The sequence below is a fragment of the Octopus bimaculoides genome, chromosome 4, assembly GCF_046866305.1.
Source record: "Octopus bimaculoides isolate indiv1 chromosome 4, ASM4686630v1, whole genome shotgun sequence".
NCBI classification, from domain to species: Eukaryota; Metazoa; Mollusca; class Cephalopoda; order Octopoda; family Octopodidae; genus Octopus; species Octopus bimaculoides.
Genome location: NC_142931.1, coordinates 21,689,814 through 21,708,536, shown reverse-complemented (window position 1 = coordinate 21,708,536; position 18,723 = coordinate 21,689,814). Strand labels below are relative to the sequence as shown.

General features: G+C 36.2%; 1 protein-coding gene across 16 annotated transcripts in view; it reads left to right on the top strand.

Moving 5' to 3' along the window:
• LOC106876309 (putative FERM domain-containing protein FRMD8P1) overlaps positions 1-18,723 on the top strand; it is a 154,291-nt gene that overhangs the window by 47,075 nt on the left and 88,493 nt on the right. For 6 of the 16 annotated variants that reach the window (XR_016241396.1, XR_016241395.1, XR_016241390.1 and 3 more), the window contains exon 2: positions 7,907-7,967. The exons of the other annotated variants lie outside the window; for them this stretch is intronic. Coding sequence is in view for 2 of the 6 variants with exons in the window: in XM_089350471.1 (XP_089206597.1) it covers positions 7,907-7,967 (61 nt within the window). In the remaining 4 variants the exon portion in view is untranslated. The remainder of the gene's footprint in view (positions 1-7,906; positions 7,968-18,723) is intronic. 16 annotated transcript variants of the gene reach the window in all.

Genomic DNA, 18,723 nt, shown 5'->3' with positions numbered 1-18,723 from the left:
ATGCCCGCACCTATTCTAAGCATCACAGGCATGGATATATATGTACAGGTTAACTTGCATAGAAATACTCGGGTTGGTGTTTAAGGATGCAGTAAGCTCACTGGGAGTGAAGGATCCCTGGTCTTTGTTAAGTCATCCTTCTAAGAGAAAGCTAACTCATTAAACCCTCTGCTTTACTGAACCCGGAGGATATCTCACACTCTGCTTGTCTCTGGGCTTCTTGGTATTACGAGTGAGAGTTGTGGTTTTGTGCAAACCACACTCAGCTTAAAGCACAAGCATTGCTGACACACTATTAGCAATGGCCATGCTTGTCTAACAAGTAGTTATTCATCGTCTATGGCAGGGGTTTTCAAATTTTTTGACTTGCGGACCCCTTTATATTTCAGGCTTTACCTTAGGAACACCCTTATAAACGCTTATGAAATTTATACATAAATATTTGCTTAAAATAACATATATTTTTACATTTATTTATTTAACAGTATTTAACAAAATAGGTTTATTGCCAATTAAAAGATTTCGATTAAAAAACATATATAAAATCAAATTGCCCATAAAAAGTATTTGCTGTCCATGGACCCCCTGTCTTGTCCTTGCGGAACCCCTGTGGTCCGCGGACCACAGTTTGAAAACCCCTGGTCTATGGAGAAAGCAAGACAAGTAAAGACACTTAGTGAAGTTTCTTGAAATTTTTGTGCTTGGCACTTGTTGAAGTCCTTTACCTCCTCATATCAGAGACATGCTGAAAAATATATTTCAAGAAAAAAAAATCGTCTCGTATCTTCATACACAAGGAGACATAGGACCTAAGTGAGCACCAGGCTTGAACTCTCATGTAGCCTGTTCGATATCTAAGCATTTCACTCAATCCATTATCTCCAAGGCAGTGGCTCTCTAGAATCCCTTCTTACCCAAATTTTTGTCACACCAACCTTTTAGATGTTTAATCTGAACATTATCCACATGACTCTTACCTGTCTGGGAGGCCCTAAAACACTCGTGCATGTTGCCCTTCCTTCATTTAATCTTTTATTGCTTTATTGATTTCTGTTGTTGGCATGCAGCTGTATTGGGGCAGCTTTGTGAAGGGTTTAGTTGGTCATATCTGCCCCAGTTGGTATTTCAAACTGGTAATTAACTTAACTCTATTTATTTGTCAAAATACTAATAGCATTGGTTTTTAAACTGGTATAGACATAAACATGCACACAAGTGTGTGTACACAAATGCACCCAAACACATACACACACACAAACACACCACATGCACCCAGACCTATCACATGCACACAAATCTGCCACATGCACACAAACCTGCCACATGCACACAAACCTGCCACATGCACATAAACTTGCTACATGCACACACAAATACACACCACATGCACACAAACATGCACCACACACACAAACACACACACACACACACACACACAAACACATCATCCACACAAACACACCACATGCACGAAAGCACACTTCACACACAAATACAACACATACAAACATACTGCATACACACACCACACTGCATACACACACCACACTGCACACACACAAACACACACCACACAAATACACCACACGCAAACACACCCATGCAAGCACACACACACCACACCACACCCACACTGCGCACATACAAACACACACAAACACACACATACATCACACACAAACTCACCGCACGCAAACACACACCACACCCACACCACACGTATACAAACACACACAAACACACCACACACAAGCACATACACCACACTACACACACACAAACACGCACAAACATACATGCACACAAATGTACACACACACAGATATGCAAGCATACAAATGTGCATGCGTGCACACATGTGCAAACACATGCACACATGTATATGAGGGGCTTCTTTCAGTTTCTATCTACCAGATCCACTCACAAGACCGTTTGGTCCAGGATTATAGTAAAAGACACTTGCTGAAGGTGCCACATGATGGGATTGAAACCAAAACCATGTGGTTGGAAAGCAAGCTCCTTAACTACACAACCATGTCTACACATATGCAGGTGTATTTAAACAATTTTTATTTTATTTTATGGATGCTCATTCAGTTCCTTTAGCTGTCAGGAATAGGTATCAAATCATATAGGAATGTTAACCTCCAACAGACATTTTATGAGTAGGAGTTTTATCCCTTATCTGCTACCATGTTTCTCATCTCTACATAGTCACTCAGTGTGCTGGAAATAGCTGCTAAATATTTCTCAAGTCTACACTTTGTCATCATAGGGAAAAGCAGGCAGAAATATATGGTCTGCAGACTACTTATTGGAATACATAGTCTTATACTTTGCCTAAAAATATTGGATGGTCAGTGTGAATACCTTTTGACTACAGGTTTGCACAGTATTGGTTACCCATGAGCAGCTAAACAGTTACAGTTAGGTACTTGTTGAAGAACCATTTACTCTTCCTTTCTCTTTTGCAATCATGAAGTTTCTGTTTGATCCTGCTGCATAGCACCTTGGGCAAAAGTCTTCTATCATATATTCAAGTTGACTCAAGCTTTATTAGTGAAATATTGTTGACAGAAGTTCTACAGAAGCCCTTTGGGTGGTAGATTTAATTTGTTTAGCATCACCTCCTAACCACTGGGTATCTTTAATTGTATCTACTTGGTTTTAAGCATTTAGATTAGGTCTCTGGTTTGAGAATATTCCAGGAATTGTCGTTTATTCCTGATTTTCTCAAATCATCCTGAGGCACTTCAGGTCATTAGTTCTTCCTCTCCTTCCCTCTCTCTCCCTCCCTCCCCCTCCCCTCCCCTCTCTCCCTCCCTCCCCCTCCCTCTCTCCTTCCCTCCCCCCCTCTCCCTCTCCCTCTCTCTCTCTCTTTCTCTCCTCTTCTGGTTAAATCATAGAATAAGTTTCTTTGTAATATGAAAGAACTCTGCAACGAATGATTGCATGGATGTCTGGCATAACAGAAATGTTTATTTTAATTTGTTGATATAGACTGCTTTAATTATTATTACTTTGTTTAGTTTATACCAGATTTTGGCATCACATACCTGAAATAGTTGTCAAATGTCACTGCACATTTTGATTGAAAAAAAAAAAAAAGAATAGTGGAGGACACATGATGTGTTGTGCCTGTGTGGTGACCTCACCAATGCTGGTGATGCAAATAAAGAACCCAGTACACTCTGTAAAGTGGTTGGTGTTAGGGAGGAGACCCAACTATAGAAACTATGCCAAAGCTGATATTGGAACTCAACACAGTCCTCTGGCTTGTAGGATCCTATTGAACCATCCAACCCATGCCAGTATGGAATACAAGTGTTAGATAATGATAATGATGTTAGAAAGAGTCCTGCTTAGCTAAGGCTTCCCTAAAGCTAAGTAATGACTTAATGTAGATTCCATAAGAAGCTACAAACATGAGATATATATATATATCTCACCTTTTATGTATAATACAAACGTTACAAGATTGTTCTAGAGAGACATCTTTCATTGACAGGATTCTGTTCCAATATCCACAACTAATCTGTCACAGTCTCAAACGTTATACCACTTCCACACCAATACCTTTGCAATCAAGTCATTCTTGCTCTTTGACCTTTTTTTTTCCATATTTCTGTTGAAATATTCTTCTTTTGTTTCAGTTTTATTCAATTTTTATTCATTGTTTAACTGGTGTTTAGAATATAATTAGATGGTATTTGTGATGGAAGATTTTAATTTAGTCCACTTTGAAATGGGGAATTTGTGCTAGGGGCAGTTTGAGGTGGTTTGGTATCAAACAAGTTAACCCATCCATTGTGCTTTTCTACTTTATTTTCATTCCTCCCTCTGTTGTTGTTGCTTGTCTCTAGATCAGCCTTCATTAAACCTACCTCCAATGCAAGGTATTCTAGCCATGATCACCCAGTCTTTTATTCATAGTCAATTATATTTATCCCTGTACTTGACTGGTACTTTATTTTATTGACTTTGGAGGAATGAAAAACAAAGCTGACTTTGAGATTTGAACACAAAACCTAAAGAGTTGAAAAAATTACTTTGTCACATTTTTTTCCAATGCTCTAATGTTTCAGTTCATCCATTCAACCTCATAATAATAATAATCAATGCTCTATTGTTAATTACTCAGTGCTGTCATATGTTGAACAAGTTTATTGTACATTATGTTACTGCTCATCATAATCCCTTTGTCGTGTTCTGTATGAGACCCATCCTGAGATCCAGCCATATTTCTTCCTTATATATTTCCTTGGTCTTCATATGTTAACAATGGAAGAATACTTGTAAGAAAGAAAGTTCAAAAAAGACATGATGATAAGGATTCCTAACTTTGGTAAGCTGTCACAAATTTAGTGGTTGTGTTTGTGGGGCAGTACACTCAGTTAAAACAATCCTGTACTTAATTGGTATATATTTTATTAATCCTTCCAGGATGAAAGGCAAAAATCAACCTCAGTAGGATTTGAACTCAAAACTTTAAAGAGATATGTCTTCAGGCTTCTGTCTGGATATAACTTCATGTTAACTTGCAGTTCTTAGCTTAGTTTCCATTGTAGATAGTTCTTTATGATTAAACAGTAGGTCTTAGCTTAAATTCTAGAGCTTTGTTGACTTACCCTTCTTAGCTTACATTTTATCATGGATATGCGAGCTCAGCATCAGCATTCTGCTGTGACTTTTGTCAGAAATTTTCTCAGAATTGTACTAACACTATTTTCAATCTTAAAAAAACAATTTACATATAACCTTGTTTGGTTAACTGCTTTTAGCTTAAGGTATATAACTTAGATTAACCAGCAGTTCTTAGATTGAAAAATTTAATAGATAACAGCTTTGTTAGGTTAACTAATAGTTCTTAGTTTGAAGTAGTACTGATGATAAATTCTATTATGTGTATTACTTTGTTAGGATAACTGGCAGTTCAGAATGTAAATATTATCATAGATAATTGGTTTGTTAAGCTAACTACCAATTCTGAGTTTAAATTCTATTATAGATAATAGTTGTTAGGTTAAATGTTAGGTTCTAAGTTTAAATTTTATCATAAATATAATTACTTTTTGAATTTCTGACTTTCTTAATTGTAGTTTCATCAGAATGTTCAAATTTAGTTAATTTTGGAGAAGTTTAGAATGTGTTACAATTATTCAGGATTTCTAATTTTATTGATGCAAGATTTTTTTAGATTTGATCAGTATTGTCAGAATTTGAAATTACGAATGTTTTGATCAGTTTCTAATCTTCTCCCAAGACATATTGAAATTACAGATTTTGATCAAATTACACTGTTAGATTTTAGAAATTTTTGCTTATTTTTGTAAAATAAAATCTTGCCATTTTTTCTTGCTACGATGATCCTTGCCTTGTGAATGAATGTGGTTGACAGACTGTACAAAGTTCATTGTGTGTGTGTGTGTGTGTATCTTCATTTAATGTCTGTTTCCATGGGGTGCACACTTTAACGAGCTAACAAGCCTGAAGACTATGCTAAGTTCCAATGTTTGGTTTGATATGGCATCTATGGCTGGATATTCTTCCTAATTCAACCATTTCATTGTGTGTATGTGAATATTTACATTCTTTGATCTCTGGTAAGCTGCTGAATGCTGGACTGTGATGTTTGTAGTTTTCTTGTCTACAATTTAACTAGTAGATCTGTGTTTTCAAAGAGGCAGGATGGGCATCCAGCTGTAAAACAGTGCTTCAACAGTATGTATTCACCAAACCTATGTTATAGAAAATAATAGATGTAAAATGAATGAATGAACAAACTATCAAGTATTTTGTCTGTCCCTTTAGCAATTCTACTTATCCCCTACACCAATAATATTAATAGTTGTTTCTAGTATTGTCCACAAGACCAGAAATTGGGAGTAGAGGTAAAATTAATGATTAAATCTACCCCAGTACTTGACTGGTACTTTATTTTATCAACCCTGTAAGGATGAAAGGCATTATTTACCTCAGCAGGATTTAAAGGAGCTGTAACTTACTGCAAGCCATTTTGTCTGATGCTGTACTGATTCTGCTGCCCCGTTAATCTCAATAATGATGGACTTTCCCATCGAAGACAATCTATGAGTGTTCAGCTTTTGCTGAATGACCTGCACGAATGATTTGTTTATAGTGATCAAATGTATGTACTCTGCATTAGCTCACTCCCTCCATCAAATCAACGTTGCTCAAACAGGTGCACAAGTGTACCACACATCAGGTGTCGAAGTGATCGCAGAGCAACGCGAGATGAAGTGTTTTACTCAACAACACAACACACCACCTGATCTAGGAATTGAAACCCTCAATTACAACAACAACAACAATAATAATTTATTGGGACTTTATTTCATTGACTTCAGAGTGATTGATAAAATAAAGTTAATCTCAAGATATGAACACCTCAGAATGTAAAGTGTCAAAAGAAATACTGCTAAGTTTTTATCCCAATACTCTAACAATTCTGTTAGCTTACTGATGATAAGTGAGTGTTTGCCACAACTAATTTTAGGGGCTAAGGAGTATTTTTGTAAAAGCTCCAGAAACTCAATACTTATACTCACTGATGTGAATAATAAAAAATCAAAAACTATTGGACCATATCTGTCCATGTTATTTATGTATATGGCTTCTGCTTTAATTTATATATTAATTTTTAAAAATTATAATGTATATAATTGTAAATTTTCTCATATTCCATGCTGTTATGTAATAAATGTGTGTGTGTGTGTATGACTTGAAGATGCCTTGGCTGCCGACAAATTTTTCTGCTTTTAAAAAGGAAAAAGGATTTTATCCTTTATATCTACACTGTTCAGTATCTATGCGTTGAATAAAATTTATCTTTCTACTTGTTCTATATATATATCATCATCATCATCATCATCATCATATATATATATATATATATATATATATATATATATATATATATATAACCATACAAGTACAGGCATAGCCATGAGATTTAGAAGTTTGCTTCACTACCAAATAGTTCCAGGTTCAAATCCACTATGTGTCTTCTATAGTAGTCATGGATTGACCAATGTCATGTGAGTGAGCAGAAATTGTATACAAACCCATCATATCCATAATTACATATATCATGACAGATCAGAACAGATAAAGGAGTGCTATGAGTTATGCATAGCAGTGAAAAAAGACTGACAAACCAACTAGTTGTTTGATCAAATGGTCAAATCTGTTGCAGTTAATTGGTTCGTTAATTAGTTGAGTAATAATGGTTTCAAATTTTGGTACAAGGCCAGCAATTTCAGAGGGTGGGGAGGTAAGTTGATTACATCAACCCAGTACTCAACTGGTACTTAGTTTATTGACCCTGAAAGGATGAAAGGCAAAGTTGATCTTGGCAGGATTTGAACTCAGAACGTGAAGACAGATGAAATGCGACTAAACGTTTTGCCTGATGTGCTAATGATTCTGCCAGTTTGCCACCATAATTGGTTGAGTAATAATAACAAAAAGAAGCAATTTAGAACCAGTGTATTTTTATTGGTAATATGACTGTCCCAAGATGCAGCAATAACACACACACTGTGTGTGTGTGTATGTGTATATATATATATATATATATATATATATATATATATATATCAATTTATTTGGGTATCTGCATTTCTGTCAAGTTGCATCTCTTTAGATCAAAGGCAAAGTTAACCGTTTGATACATAAAAAATGAATAATATAATTTCAAGACTGAAAATAAGTACTGGGATCAACATGAGAAACTAAAATCCATTGAACGTGGTGCTCCAGACAAGATCACTTGTTTGAATTAATCCTAATCGTTAGAGTACAATTTGCAAATGTAAAGTCATAATTATTTAAACATGTCTTTGTTATAATGTTTTAATCTTTCCTCTTGCTCTTTGATTTCCAGTAACTTGTGCAGTGGTTTTATCCACTGGTTAACACCCTGGAAGATGTCTATCATCTTTGTGGTACAGTTATTCATTTTTTTTTTTTTTTCAAATTTCCACTTTTAATTTATATTCACGAATTTGAGTTTTTCTCTAGGATTCACTAGATTTGTTTATCTTGTTCACTGTTCACTGATTGTTGTAGATGTTATTATTTAGATATAATCCAGTGGTTCTCTGCCTTTTTGCAGCTCAGTGACCCCTTTCACTGAACTGCACTTCCCGAATGCTTCCTTTTCACATTTTGCAAAAAAGAAAAAAAAAATAATAATTACCCCTAAACTAGCTGATTACTTTAATCAAACAAGCTAATTTTGTGCAGTGATTTATTGTTCTGCCTCTTAAATATCTATGAGGACTAGTGCCTGCTATGTCAATTTTTTATGGAAATTACTAAAAAGGGCAAAGATAGGGTTTATATAATAAAATGATATTGGAGCTTGGTGCTTATCACTAATGTTTCTGCTCACTCATAACACTATCCTATTTGTATTTTAATCTCAGTGAATATTTTTTGGAAAATGTGTTAAAAATGCTAAGTATTGTACCTAGTTTAAATATAATGTATTTCTAAGTAATTTCATGAAAATCATGACCCTTCTAAACTCTCTGCTCTCTGTAGTGCCCTCGTTGACATTTACTTCTTCCTGATTTCTCATTGTTCCTCAAAGTGGGTGCTACCATCTAAGTTAAGAACTTTTATAATTTAACCCTTTCTACACCAAGCAGGTCAAAACTCTCTTTTTTAAAGTGTTCAAATTTAAATTTAAATGTTGCACAGTCTAATTATTGCATTAAAATATGTAAACATTTTGTGTTTTATTCAGTCAAAAGTTAGTCACAGTTCAACTTCTTGATATATTTTGAAGATTAAAGGAACAGAGGCTGTATGTATCCTTGTTAGAAATATGACCCAAAAATGGTTAAATCTTTAGCTGTGTCTAGATTTATGGCATTGCTTCATTGGTTGCTGTTATTGAGCCGCAGATCAGCCCAGAATTGAGCAGACTTAAAAGCAAGCATGACTGTTTTATTTTATCTTGTTTTTTCATATATTAGTGGTGATTACTGCATTATCCAATGTGTGTCAGTTAAGGAAAATTTGGCTGCTATTCCCAGCAACTTGAACAACCATGCAAAGGCTTCTTTCTTGTTCAGCTGCAGGTCAGCCCTGGTCCTGTAGTCTTATGACTCAAAGCATTCAAATCATGATCATGCCATTTGTTTAATATCAGAGGCTACTGCATTGTCTAAGGTGTCCTTTCAAGACAGAATGTGAGGCAGATTTAGCTGTTAATTCTAATCAGGTAAAGCTACAACATAGAGATTCCCTTGTTGAATCCTGTTCATCAATTGTTGTGGTTTGGAGACAAGAGGCTGCTCTTTTATGGTAGAGAGACGGTGGTGGTGGTAGTAGTAGTACTGGGGTAATTTCCTATAAACAGAACAGCATGAAGCCATCTGTGAAAACTGGGTCAATGAGAGGCAGTGATGGTTATGCTGTGCTCAAGGATGACTATGTAAATGAAATGGCTCTCAATAGAAGTCAAAAGTAGGTCACAATTGAAGTTCGTTAAGAACACGGTACATGCTCACACACGTATGCACTTAATCACACTAGAATACCTTTTAGTTTAATGGAGTGTAGCCAATTTATTTTCTTTTTGTTTTTTATATATTCATCTCAGTTTTATTCTTCCATATGCTTACACTTACCTACAAAGACTTAGGCAAATTTACCCCCTCCAATTACACACATACACATTCTTGTGCATGTACACATACAGATACGTATAGATGTTATAAATCTAATTGCACATTCATGTGCATCAAACATTCACTAACATAACATACGCATATTCACGTTGTTTGTCGCATTTTTCATGTCAATTTGGATTACTCTGATGGATTTATTTAGCAGAATTATCAGATAGATTTCACTGAACCAAATTGTTTAATAAAGCTGTTTGACGGATTGACTCCCCCCCCCCCACAAAAAAGTCAAATTAACCTTTTTTTTTAGTCAAATAAGAAGGTCAGCAACCATGACCCATTTTGGAGGTCCTCTGAGATTGGTGAACAGAAGGAGGAAAGTTGTCCTCATATTGGACACTTAGCCCTAATGTTTGCAACAAAGTAGGCATTGCTAAAGACAACCAAAGACTAGATGATTATATTAACTCTGTCTGGGAATTTCACATTTGACCTCTGAATTCCCGACATAGTTGGAATAGGGAAGCCCCATATTAAAACAAGGTCAAGCTAAAAGTAATTCAGATCATTAGAATAAAGATTTGTCATTGAAATATTAGCTTGTTTACAAATGCCTGCTCAAAAATTAGGTGTTCTTGAGAATTTTTTCTCTGATATTTTTATTCTTTGACCATAAAGCCAAGCTCCCTACAGCTAGGCACATCTTGCGAGGAAAGGCAAAAACATCGGATGTTCACAATTGCAAAAGTACTGCAGGAATTAGAATTTTCTGCTGAGGATGAAAGGGAATTCTATTAAATGCATCCCAGACAATTTAGAATCAGCTGACAAGTATATGGGAGTTTTGTTGTTTGTATTTTGCTATCTGAAAGGAAAAAACAAAACAAGGTACTGTAAAAACAAAAACAACAAAAAAAATTACTGTTCACTGGTACACTAAATGGCAATACTGGAATTACAGTGAAGTCTTGTCAATTCTAAGTAAGAAACTAAGTTTTTATATGTCTCTGTTATTTTCTATAAATCTCTTACTGTTTGTTTTGAAGAGTATTGGTTGTGGAGCTCAGATTCAGGCAGAGGCCACCCTATGGCCAGGAGTTGATAAGGTAAACCAGATAACATATTAAGTCTACCACCCATGGCAAATTATAGTCCATCCAAATGTCTTCCTTGGATCCTGTGGCATTCCAGCTTGATTGGTGTGTTGTTTCCTGCAGAAGATAGGTCTGGATCCCAAACAACTGAAGAAAGCCATCAAAGAGATAAGCACAACCGCTGAAACTAGCTCAAAGTGGCTATGGTTGATAAGAGACTGCAAGTGGAACTCTTCCTTAGGCAAAGGCTATTTCAGCCCTCGCTGCCTAACTCAGCATACCTGCTGATGATACGGAAGGCTTTCCAGCATTGTCTTATATTTAGAAGAGCTTGCAAAACCTCTGAGTAGTTCCTGCAGTTTGTGTGTGAGGCAAAGCGTCTCTGATGTTTATTTCACTTTTTTCACCTATCTGCCCGACTTCATTCACAAACCATGGGTCAAACTGAAACTTCAGTGAAAGACTCTTGCCCATAGTACCATGCAATGGGATTGAACCAAGAACCATGTGATCGCAAAATCAACTTAATCACACAGCCATGTCTTCACCTATAAAATATTTTTTATGTTTTCCTTTGCTAACATCAACTCTATAAACTCGTTAATTTTATCTAGATGATATAAAGTTAGTTTGTCTCAGCACACCAGCTGTGTGTGTTGGTGGCATTTTTGTCATATTTAAATGATTCTTAATTGATCCAACTGTTCACAGTTATATTGAATTGTTCAGTTGTTGTTGGCTGTTTAGATCTTGTTACAGCAATTGTATTGTGTCTAGATAAAATATGTCACTCTATTGTGCTTCAGTTTGTTTAGCTGAGAAAAAGTGATTGAAAGGTTGTCAGATAGAAAGACACTCATATGAAGTTTGCTTCTAAAAGAGAACATTTCTATTGTGTTCTTCTTAGTATAATAATAATAATAAATAAATAATCCTTTTCACTAAAAGCACAAAGCCTGAAATTTTGGGGGAGGGGACTAGTCAATCATATCGACCCTGTGTTTCACTTGAGAGGATGAAAGGCAAGGTCGACCTCTGTGGAATTTGATCTCAGAGCATAGCAGCATACGAAATACCGCTAGGCATTTAGTCCAGCATGCTTACGATTCTGTCAGTTCGCCGCCTTATATAATGATAATGATGATGATAATAATTTAGGGCGGCGAGCTGGTAGAATTGTTAACACGCCGGGTGAAGGGCTTACTAGTATTTCGTCTGCCGCTATGTTCTGAGTTCAAATTCTGCTGAGGTCAACTTTGCCTTTCATCCTTTCAGGGTCGATTAAATAAGTACCAGTTATGCACTGGAGTTGATGTAATTCCTTTATCTGTCCTTCTTTGTCCCCTTTATGTTTAGCCCCTTGTGGGAAATAAAGAAATAAATGATTATAATAATAATCCTTTCTACTACAGGCACAAGACCTGAAATTTTGGGGAAAGAGCTACTTAATTACATCAATACCAGTGATTCACTGGTGCTGATTTCATTGACTCGGAAAAGCATAGTCTACTTCAGCAGTAATTGAACTCAGAACATAAAGATAGACAAAATACAGCTAAGCATTTCATCCAGCTTGGTATCAATTCTGTCAGCTGGCTGCTTTGATATAATAATAATGGTTTATAATTTAGGCACAAAGCCAGCAGTTGTGAGGGAAAGGAATTTAGTCAATACTGTTGACCTCACTACTTAACTGGTACCTTACTAACTGACCTTAGAAGGATGAAAGACAGAGTTGACCTTGGCAAGATTTGATCTCAGAACATAAAAAGTCAGAAGAAATACCATTAGGCATTTGTCTGACAAATGACTCTGCCACCTTTCCACCTTCTGCAACAGTAGTAGTAGTAGTAGTAGTAGTAGTAGTAGTAGTAGTAGTAGTAGTAGTAGTAGTAGTAGTCCTTTTTACTATAGGCACAAGGTCTGAAATTTTGGAAAGGGTATTAGCTGATTACATCAACCCCAGTGCTCAACTTGTACTTATTTTATCACCCCCAGAAGGATCAAAGGCAAAGTTGACCTTGGCAGAATTTGAACTTGGAACATAAAGACAGACGAAATGCTGCTAAGCATTCTGCCAGCTTGCTGCCTTAATAATAATAATTCTTTCAAATTTTAGCACAACATCAGCAATTTTGAGGGCGGAGGGGCAAGTTGATTACATCAACCCCAGTACTTGATTGGTACTTTATTGTATCAAAAGATGAAAAGTGAAGTTAACCTCAGTGAGATTTGAACTCAAAACATTAAGACATGGAAGAAATGACAAAAAGTATATCTGACAGGTTAACAATTCTGCCAACTTGCTGCCTCTGTGGTGATAATATTGATTATAATGATAATTTCTTTTATTTGCCACAAGGTCATCTGACAAGGTAGACATAACAGGGACTGTTTACAATTTGTGTGAAGCTTTACAAAAGGGATGAAAGGGAATTGTTTCTAGTAATCTCTGACAATTGGAGAAGGGGATTTAATTGATATCAACCCCAGTCCTTAACTGGTACGCTTTTTGTTAATCCCAGAAGGATGAGACACAAAGTTGACCTCAACAAATCTGAACCCAGAAAGTACCTTAAAATAACAGAAGTCATTTTTCCACCACTCCAGCCATTCTATCACCTTTAATAACATTAATTATAATTCTTTAGACACAGGCATGGCTGTATGGTAAGAAGCTTGCTTCCCAACAACATGGTTCTGGGTTCAGTCCCACTACATTGCACTTTGGACAAGTGTCTTCTACTATAGCCTCAGGCTGACAGAAGCCCATCGTGTATATATATATATATATATATATATATATATATGTTTGTCCCCTACTACTGCTTCACAACCTATGATGGTGTGTTATGTCCCCCATAACTTAGTGTTTCAGCAAATGAGTCTGAGAGAGTAAGTACTAGGCTTTAAAAAACTAAGTTCTGGGATCGATCTCTGACTGAAAAACACTTGAAGGTGGTCCCAGTATGGTCGCAGTCAAATGAATGAAGCAAATAAGAGACAAAAGATATTATTGTACAAGGCCTGAAAATTGATGGGGTGGTGCTATTTGATTCCATCAACCCCAGTGCTCAACTAGTACTCCTTTTATTGAACTGAAAGGATGAAAGGCAAAGTTGACCTTGGTGGAATTTGAACTCAGAACATAGCCTAGCATGCTAACAATTCTGCCAGCTCATCACCTTATCAACAACAATAGTAATGGGCTTCTTTTTCTAGATGGGGAGCAATTTTGTAAATGACTTGGCTATGGTTTTTGGATTGACTTCTTTATAAAGAATGGAGTTAATTGAAACAGAATTTGAACAAAGGAACATATTGAATAGGAACCATGTATGGCTTGCTTCTTTAGTATCTCAGATATTTTTATTACCCCAGCTCATTTGTAGATAATAGCTACATTCTTTAATCTAATGCTGATGACTCAAACAGATTATCATCATTAAGCAATTTGATTGTTACGGTGTATACATTATACAATATTACATCATTTAGAATTGTTATATTATGCAATATTACAGTATTTAGTGCATGTGCACGCGTGTGTGTATTTATATATATTTTACAACATTGCAGTGTTTAGTATATATAGTTGCTTGAATTAAAACCAACTGAAGAACATATAAAGGCCTCTCTCCTGAAGTTAAAGGCATCTTGTATGATATTTGTGTATGAACATCAGTACTACATGGGAGTGAAATGTGAGCCATGAATGCAAAGGACATGCAAAGACATGTAGCTCACATACTTTGGATGTGCAACATCAGTGTGCATATATGGCTAAGTGCAAATGTGTTGAGAAAAAAGTTGAGCATAAGAAACCAGATGTAATGTATAAGAAAGAAACTGTACAGGTATGGTCATGTGATGTGTATGGATGAGGGCAGCTGCTTAAAGACTTGCTAATTGTTAAGAGTGAATGGAAGATGTGGAGCAATGTAGTGAAGAACGACCTCAGGATGTTGAGTCTTACAGAGAAGACAAAGGACTTAGATAAATGATAATATGCCGTGTGTAAAAAGATCTGCCCATCTCGGCACAAATGAAGTCCTAAAAGCATTTCATTTATGTCTATGATTCCTCACCCAGTCTGTCTCTATGAAATGTTCATCTTTCTTGCACTTGTCCCACCATCACTCTTCTGATTATGACACTCTTCACTCAGGTGCTGTAATTATAGGACTCCTTCCTGTGCTATCAGTTATCCCTTTTCCTTGAACCAGTTCCTTTTGTCATCCATCTCGCATTCCCAATATCATCCCTTACTGCCTTCCATGTCCCCATTTTAGTTGTTCACTCCCTATTTCCCTTTTGTTCCTCTGTCACTGTGCATCCCTCTCTCAGTCTGTCTACAGTTTTATTATACTGTTATCCTCCACTCCTTTTCTTTCATACAGTCATCTCTTCTTCCTTATCCCTGACCTCATTTCCTTCTCTTCTCTTCAGACTCGTTTTCATCATTGACCATGCATCCACCTCTTCCCCATTCACTGCATTAACCTCTATCCCCATCTCTAACTATCCGTCATTCTCCTTTCACCCTCTTGTTTACTTACTTCCCATCCACCATTTCCAATCCTCTGTCCCTATACCCTCTTATATTCACCTTCTTGTACACTGAGGATATGCCCTGATACTTCATCACTACCGTCTCTTTTCTCTCTTTCCAGCTGGGGCAGCCATTGTATCTCATTAACAGCAAGGCACTTGTTTATGTCCCTCAACTACACCTTAACTGCTTAACACCAGGCAGAAAGCCACAACTATTAGTACTACACCCCCACTAAATTAAGGGGTTCTGTCCTCTGAGTTACTTGGTGACCTCACTAATGTTGGTGCCATAGAAAAAAGCATCCAGTACATTCTGTAAAGTGGTTGACTTTAGGAAGGTAATCGAGCCACAGAAGTCATGCTAATGCTGACATTAGGGCAGACATTACTGCAGCCCTGTGGCTCATCAGATTTTTTCAGGCCATCCAACCCATGCCAGCATGGAAATTAGACTTTAAATGATGATGATATACACTATTATATTTTGTATGTATAGATTATACAATATTACAGTGTTTAGTGTTTGTATGTGTAATAATGATAATAATAATCCATGAATTGAATTTATAAATATTTAATGCATTATTACATGTGTTTCCACAAATCACGTTTATTAAGATCATAGTCCATATTCTTGGGATGATCACAGTACAGTCTATAGTATAAAGGATATATATATATATATATATATATACTCTCTGAGTGGTTGGCGTTAGGAAGGGCATCCAGCTGTAGAAACTCTGCCAAATCAGACTGGAGCCTGGTGTTGCCATCCGGTTTCACCAGTCCTCAGTCAAATCGTCCAACCCATGCTAGCATGGAAAGCGGACGTTAAACGATGATGATGATGATGATGATGATATATATATATATATATATATATATATATATATATATATATATATATATATATATATATATCATCATCATCATTTAATGCCCAATCTTCTATACTTGCATGGGTCAGATGGAATTTATTGAGGTAGATTTTGTACTGCCAGATGCCCATCTTGTCACCAACCTTAGACTTGTTTTTCAATGAAGCCTGGAAACAAACAACCTTACTTATATGATGTTACTCATTTACAACAACCACGTGATGTCTAGATGACGGTACACACAAGCAGATATGTGTGTGTGTATTCTACAATATTACAATATTTAGTATATATATATATATATATATATATATATATATATATATAAAGTTTACAATTCATTTGAAAATTGGCAGAAGTGGTTTGTGTTTTCTTTATCATATCTTTATCATTATTTTGCTCTCTTTTGCTCTTTCCATATCCAAATATTACTGTTCTCTTTCAGTTGAGATATAGTGTACTGTTGTATGTCAACTGACACACAGCTTGTTACTCTGTGTGTGTGTGTGTGTGTGTGTGTGAGACAGAGAGAGGTGGAGAAGAACTGACTCATAGTTTGTGTGTGTGTGTATGCCAACATAACTTGTCTTGTGTATGTGTCTGCTGACTCTTAGCTTGTGTGCATCAATTGACGCACATCTTGTTGCTGTGTGTCAGCTTACATATAGCTTCTATTATCATTATTCACTGTTTGCCATTTAGAATGCTGCCAAGTGCTAATGCACTCCATCAACTGCTCAATGTAGCCAAACCATCAACCATTGCATTCTGCAGTGAAGGTTACAAGAGATGACAGCCTGGAAACAATTCCAGATGGCAACAAAAACAGTTTGATTCGTCTCTTTTGGAGAAGTTTCAAATTCAGGATTGTGAACATGTTTTTTGAAAATCTCTCATTTGGAGCTGCCCACAACTGAATCTATCAGAAGTCGGTTAAGAGTGACAAAACAGTCTTGTATATGCTCTCATTTGTGCATTTCTGATTTGTGCTTTTCCTAAATAGTTGTCATGTGTAGAACAAATTTGACTTATTAGCCAAGTTTGTCAAGAAGGTTGAATCTCAGCTTCTTTTGACAAGGAATTGCTGGTGCCTAGTGCAGTGGTTACTTGTTTCGTATCATGGAATCACTTTGATCTATTGAATATCTTGCTGGGCCACTTATGCTTAAGACCAATTGCAGTTCAACAGAACAAATCCAATTGAATATCAGGTAACACAATGCAATGGTAAACCTTTAAGATAAACAAACTCATGAAGACATACTAATAAATTTTAATGTATAATACTATAGACATACTCTATTTAATATTATTGTAATGTGTGACAGACGGCTTTAATTACCTCCACCATATGTGACAGACGGCTAGAATTACCTCCGCCAAGGAAGGAGGTTATGTTTTCATTGGCGTTGGTTTGTCTGTCTGTCCGTCTGTGTGCAAAATAACTCAAAGAGTTGTGAACGGTATTTAATGAAACTTGCAGGAAAAGTTAGTAATGACACATAGAACAGATGATGAAATTTTGGTAGTGATCCAGAAATTTTAATGGATTCTTGAAAGATTTTTCATTTGTTACATTTACTTTACATGAAGTATTTGTTACGTTCTTTGATTATCTCCCTTGAAAACACATCGTTTCCACGTAACCTATGGTGGTGTTGCTGTTTAGAGATAGTGTTGATGATGACGATGGTCGAGATAAGTATGGGAGGTGGATAAAATAGTGCCGGTGGTTATAATGGCGACAGGAGCGGTGTGATGCTGAGGTGATGGTGGTAATAGTGGTGTTGATGACAGTGTCAGTTGTGTGATGGTGGTATTGCAGTGGTTATACTGGTTGAGGTAGTGAAAGTGACTGTCAAGGTAACCGTCGTGATAACATTGATGGCGGTGTATATGGTTGAAGTGGAAGCAATGACGATGCTGCTGATGATGTTGGTGGTTGTGAACTGCTTCAGATGATTCCTGTTTTTAAGGGGGTTTTTTTTTCTTAAAATTTTATGGCTGCATTATTTTTTTTTTATCCCTGCTAAGGTTATGTTTTTGCTAGTGTTAGCACAGATTATTTTCAACAGTCATTTGATTTGATCTTGAGACCAGAAGATCCACATTCACAAAAATACTTAGCTGCAAAGAGGAAAAGGATTCTGAGTGCATAATCTGTGACACCTGAATAGTGTTTTGACAGGTGGGCCCAAAAACTTTTCAGGGATGAACTGTTGTGAAGAACTTATGCAGTAAAGTTATTCTTTGATTCTAAGAATTCCTTAAGAAATGCTTCTGAAGTTTTATTGATTTTTGTGAGGAATAGTTTGACGTTCATCAGGACATTCTCTTGGATTGACTCTTGGAAAAAGCAGTGAAACTTGTCCTTTAATTTTTCCAAAAATTGAAAGATTTTTTGGGAGTTTTTTTTTTTTTTTTTTTTTTTGTGTTGGTTCAGTAAAGAAACTTAGATTTTGAAATAAGAGAATGAGATAACTAAAGATGCAGTGATGTCAGAAAATATTCTGCACCTTGATATTCTTTCTCTTCTCC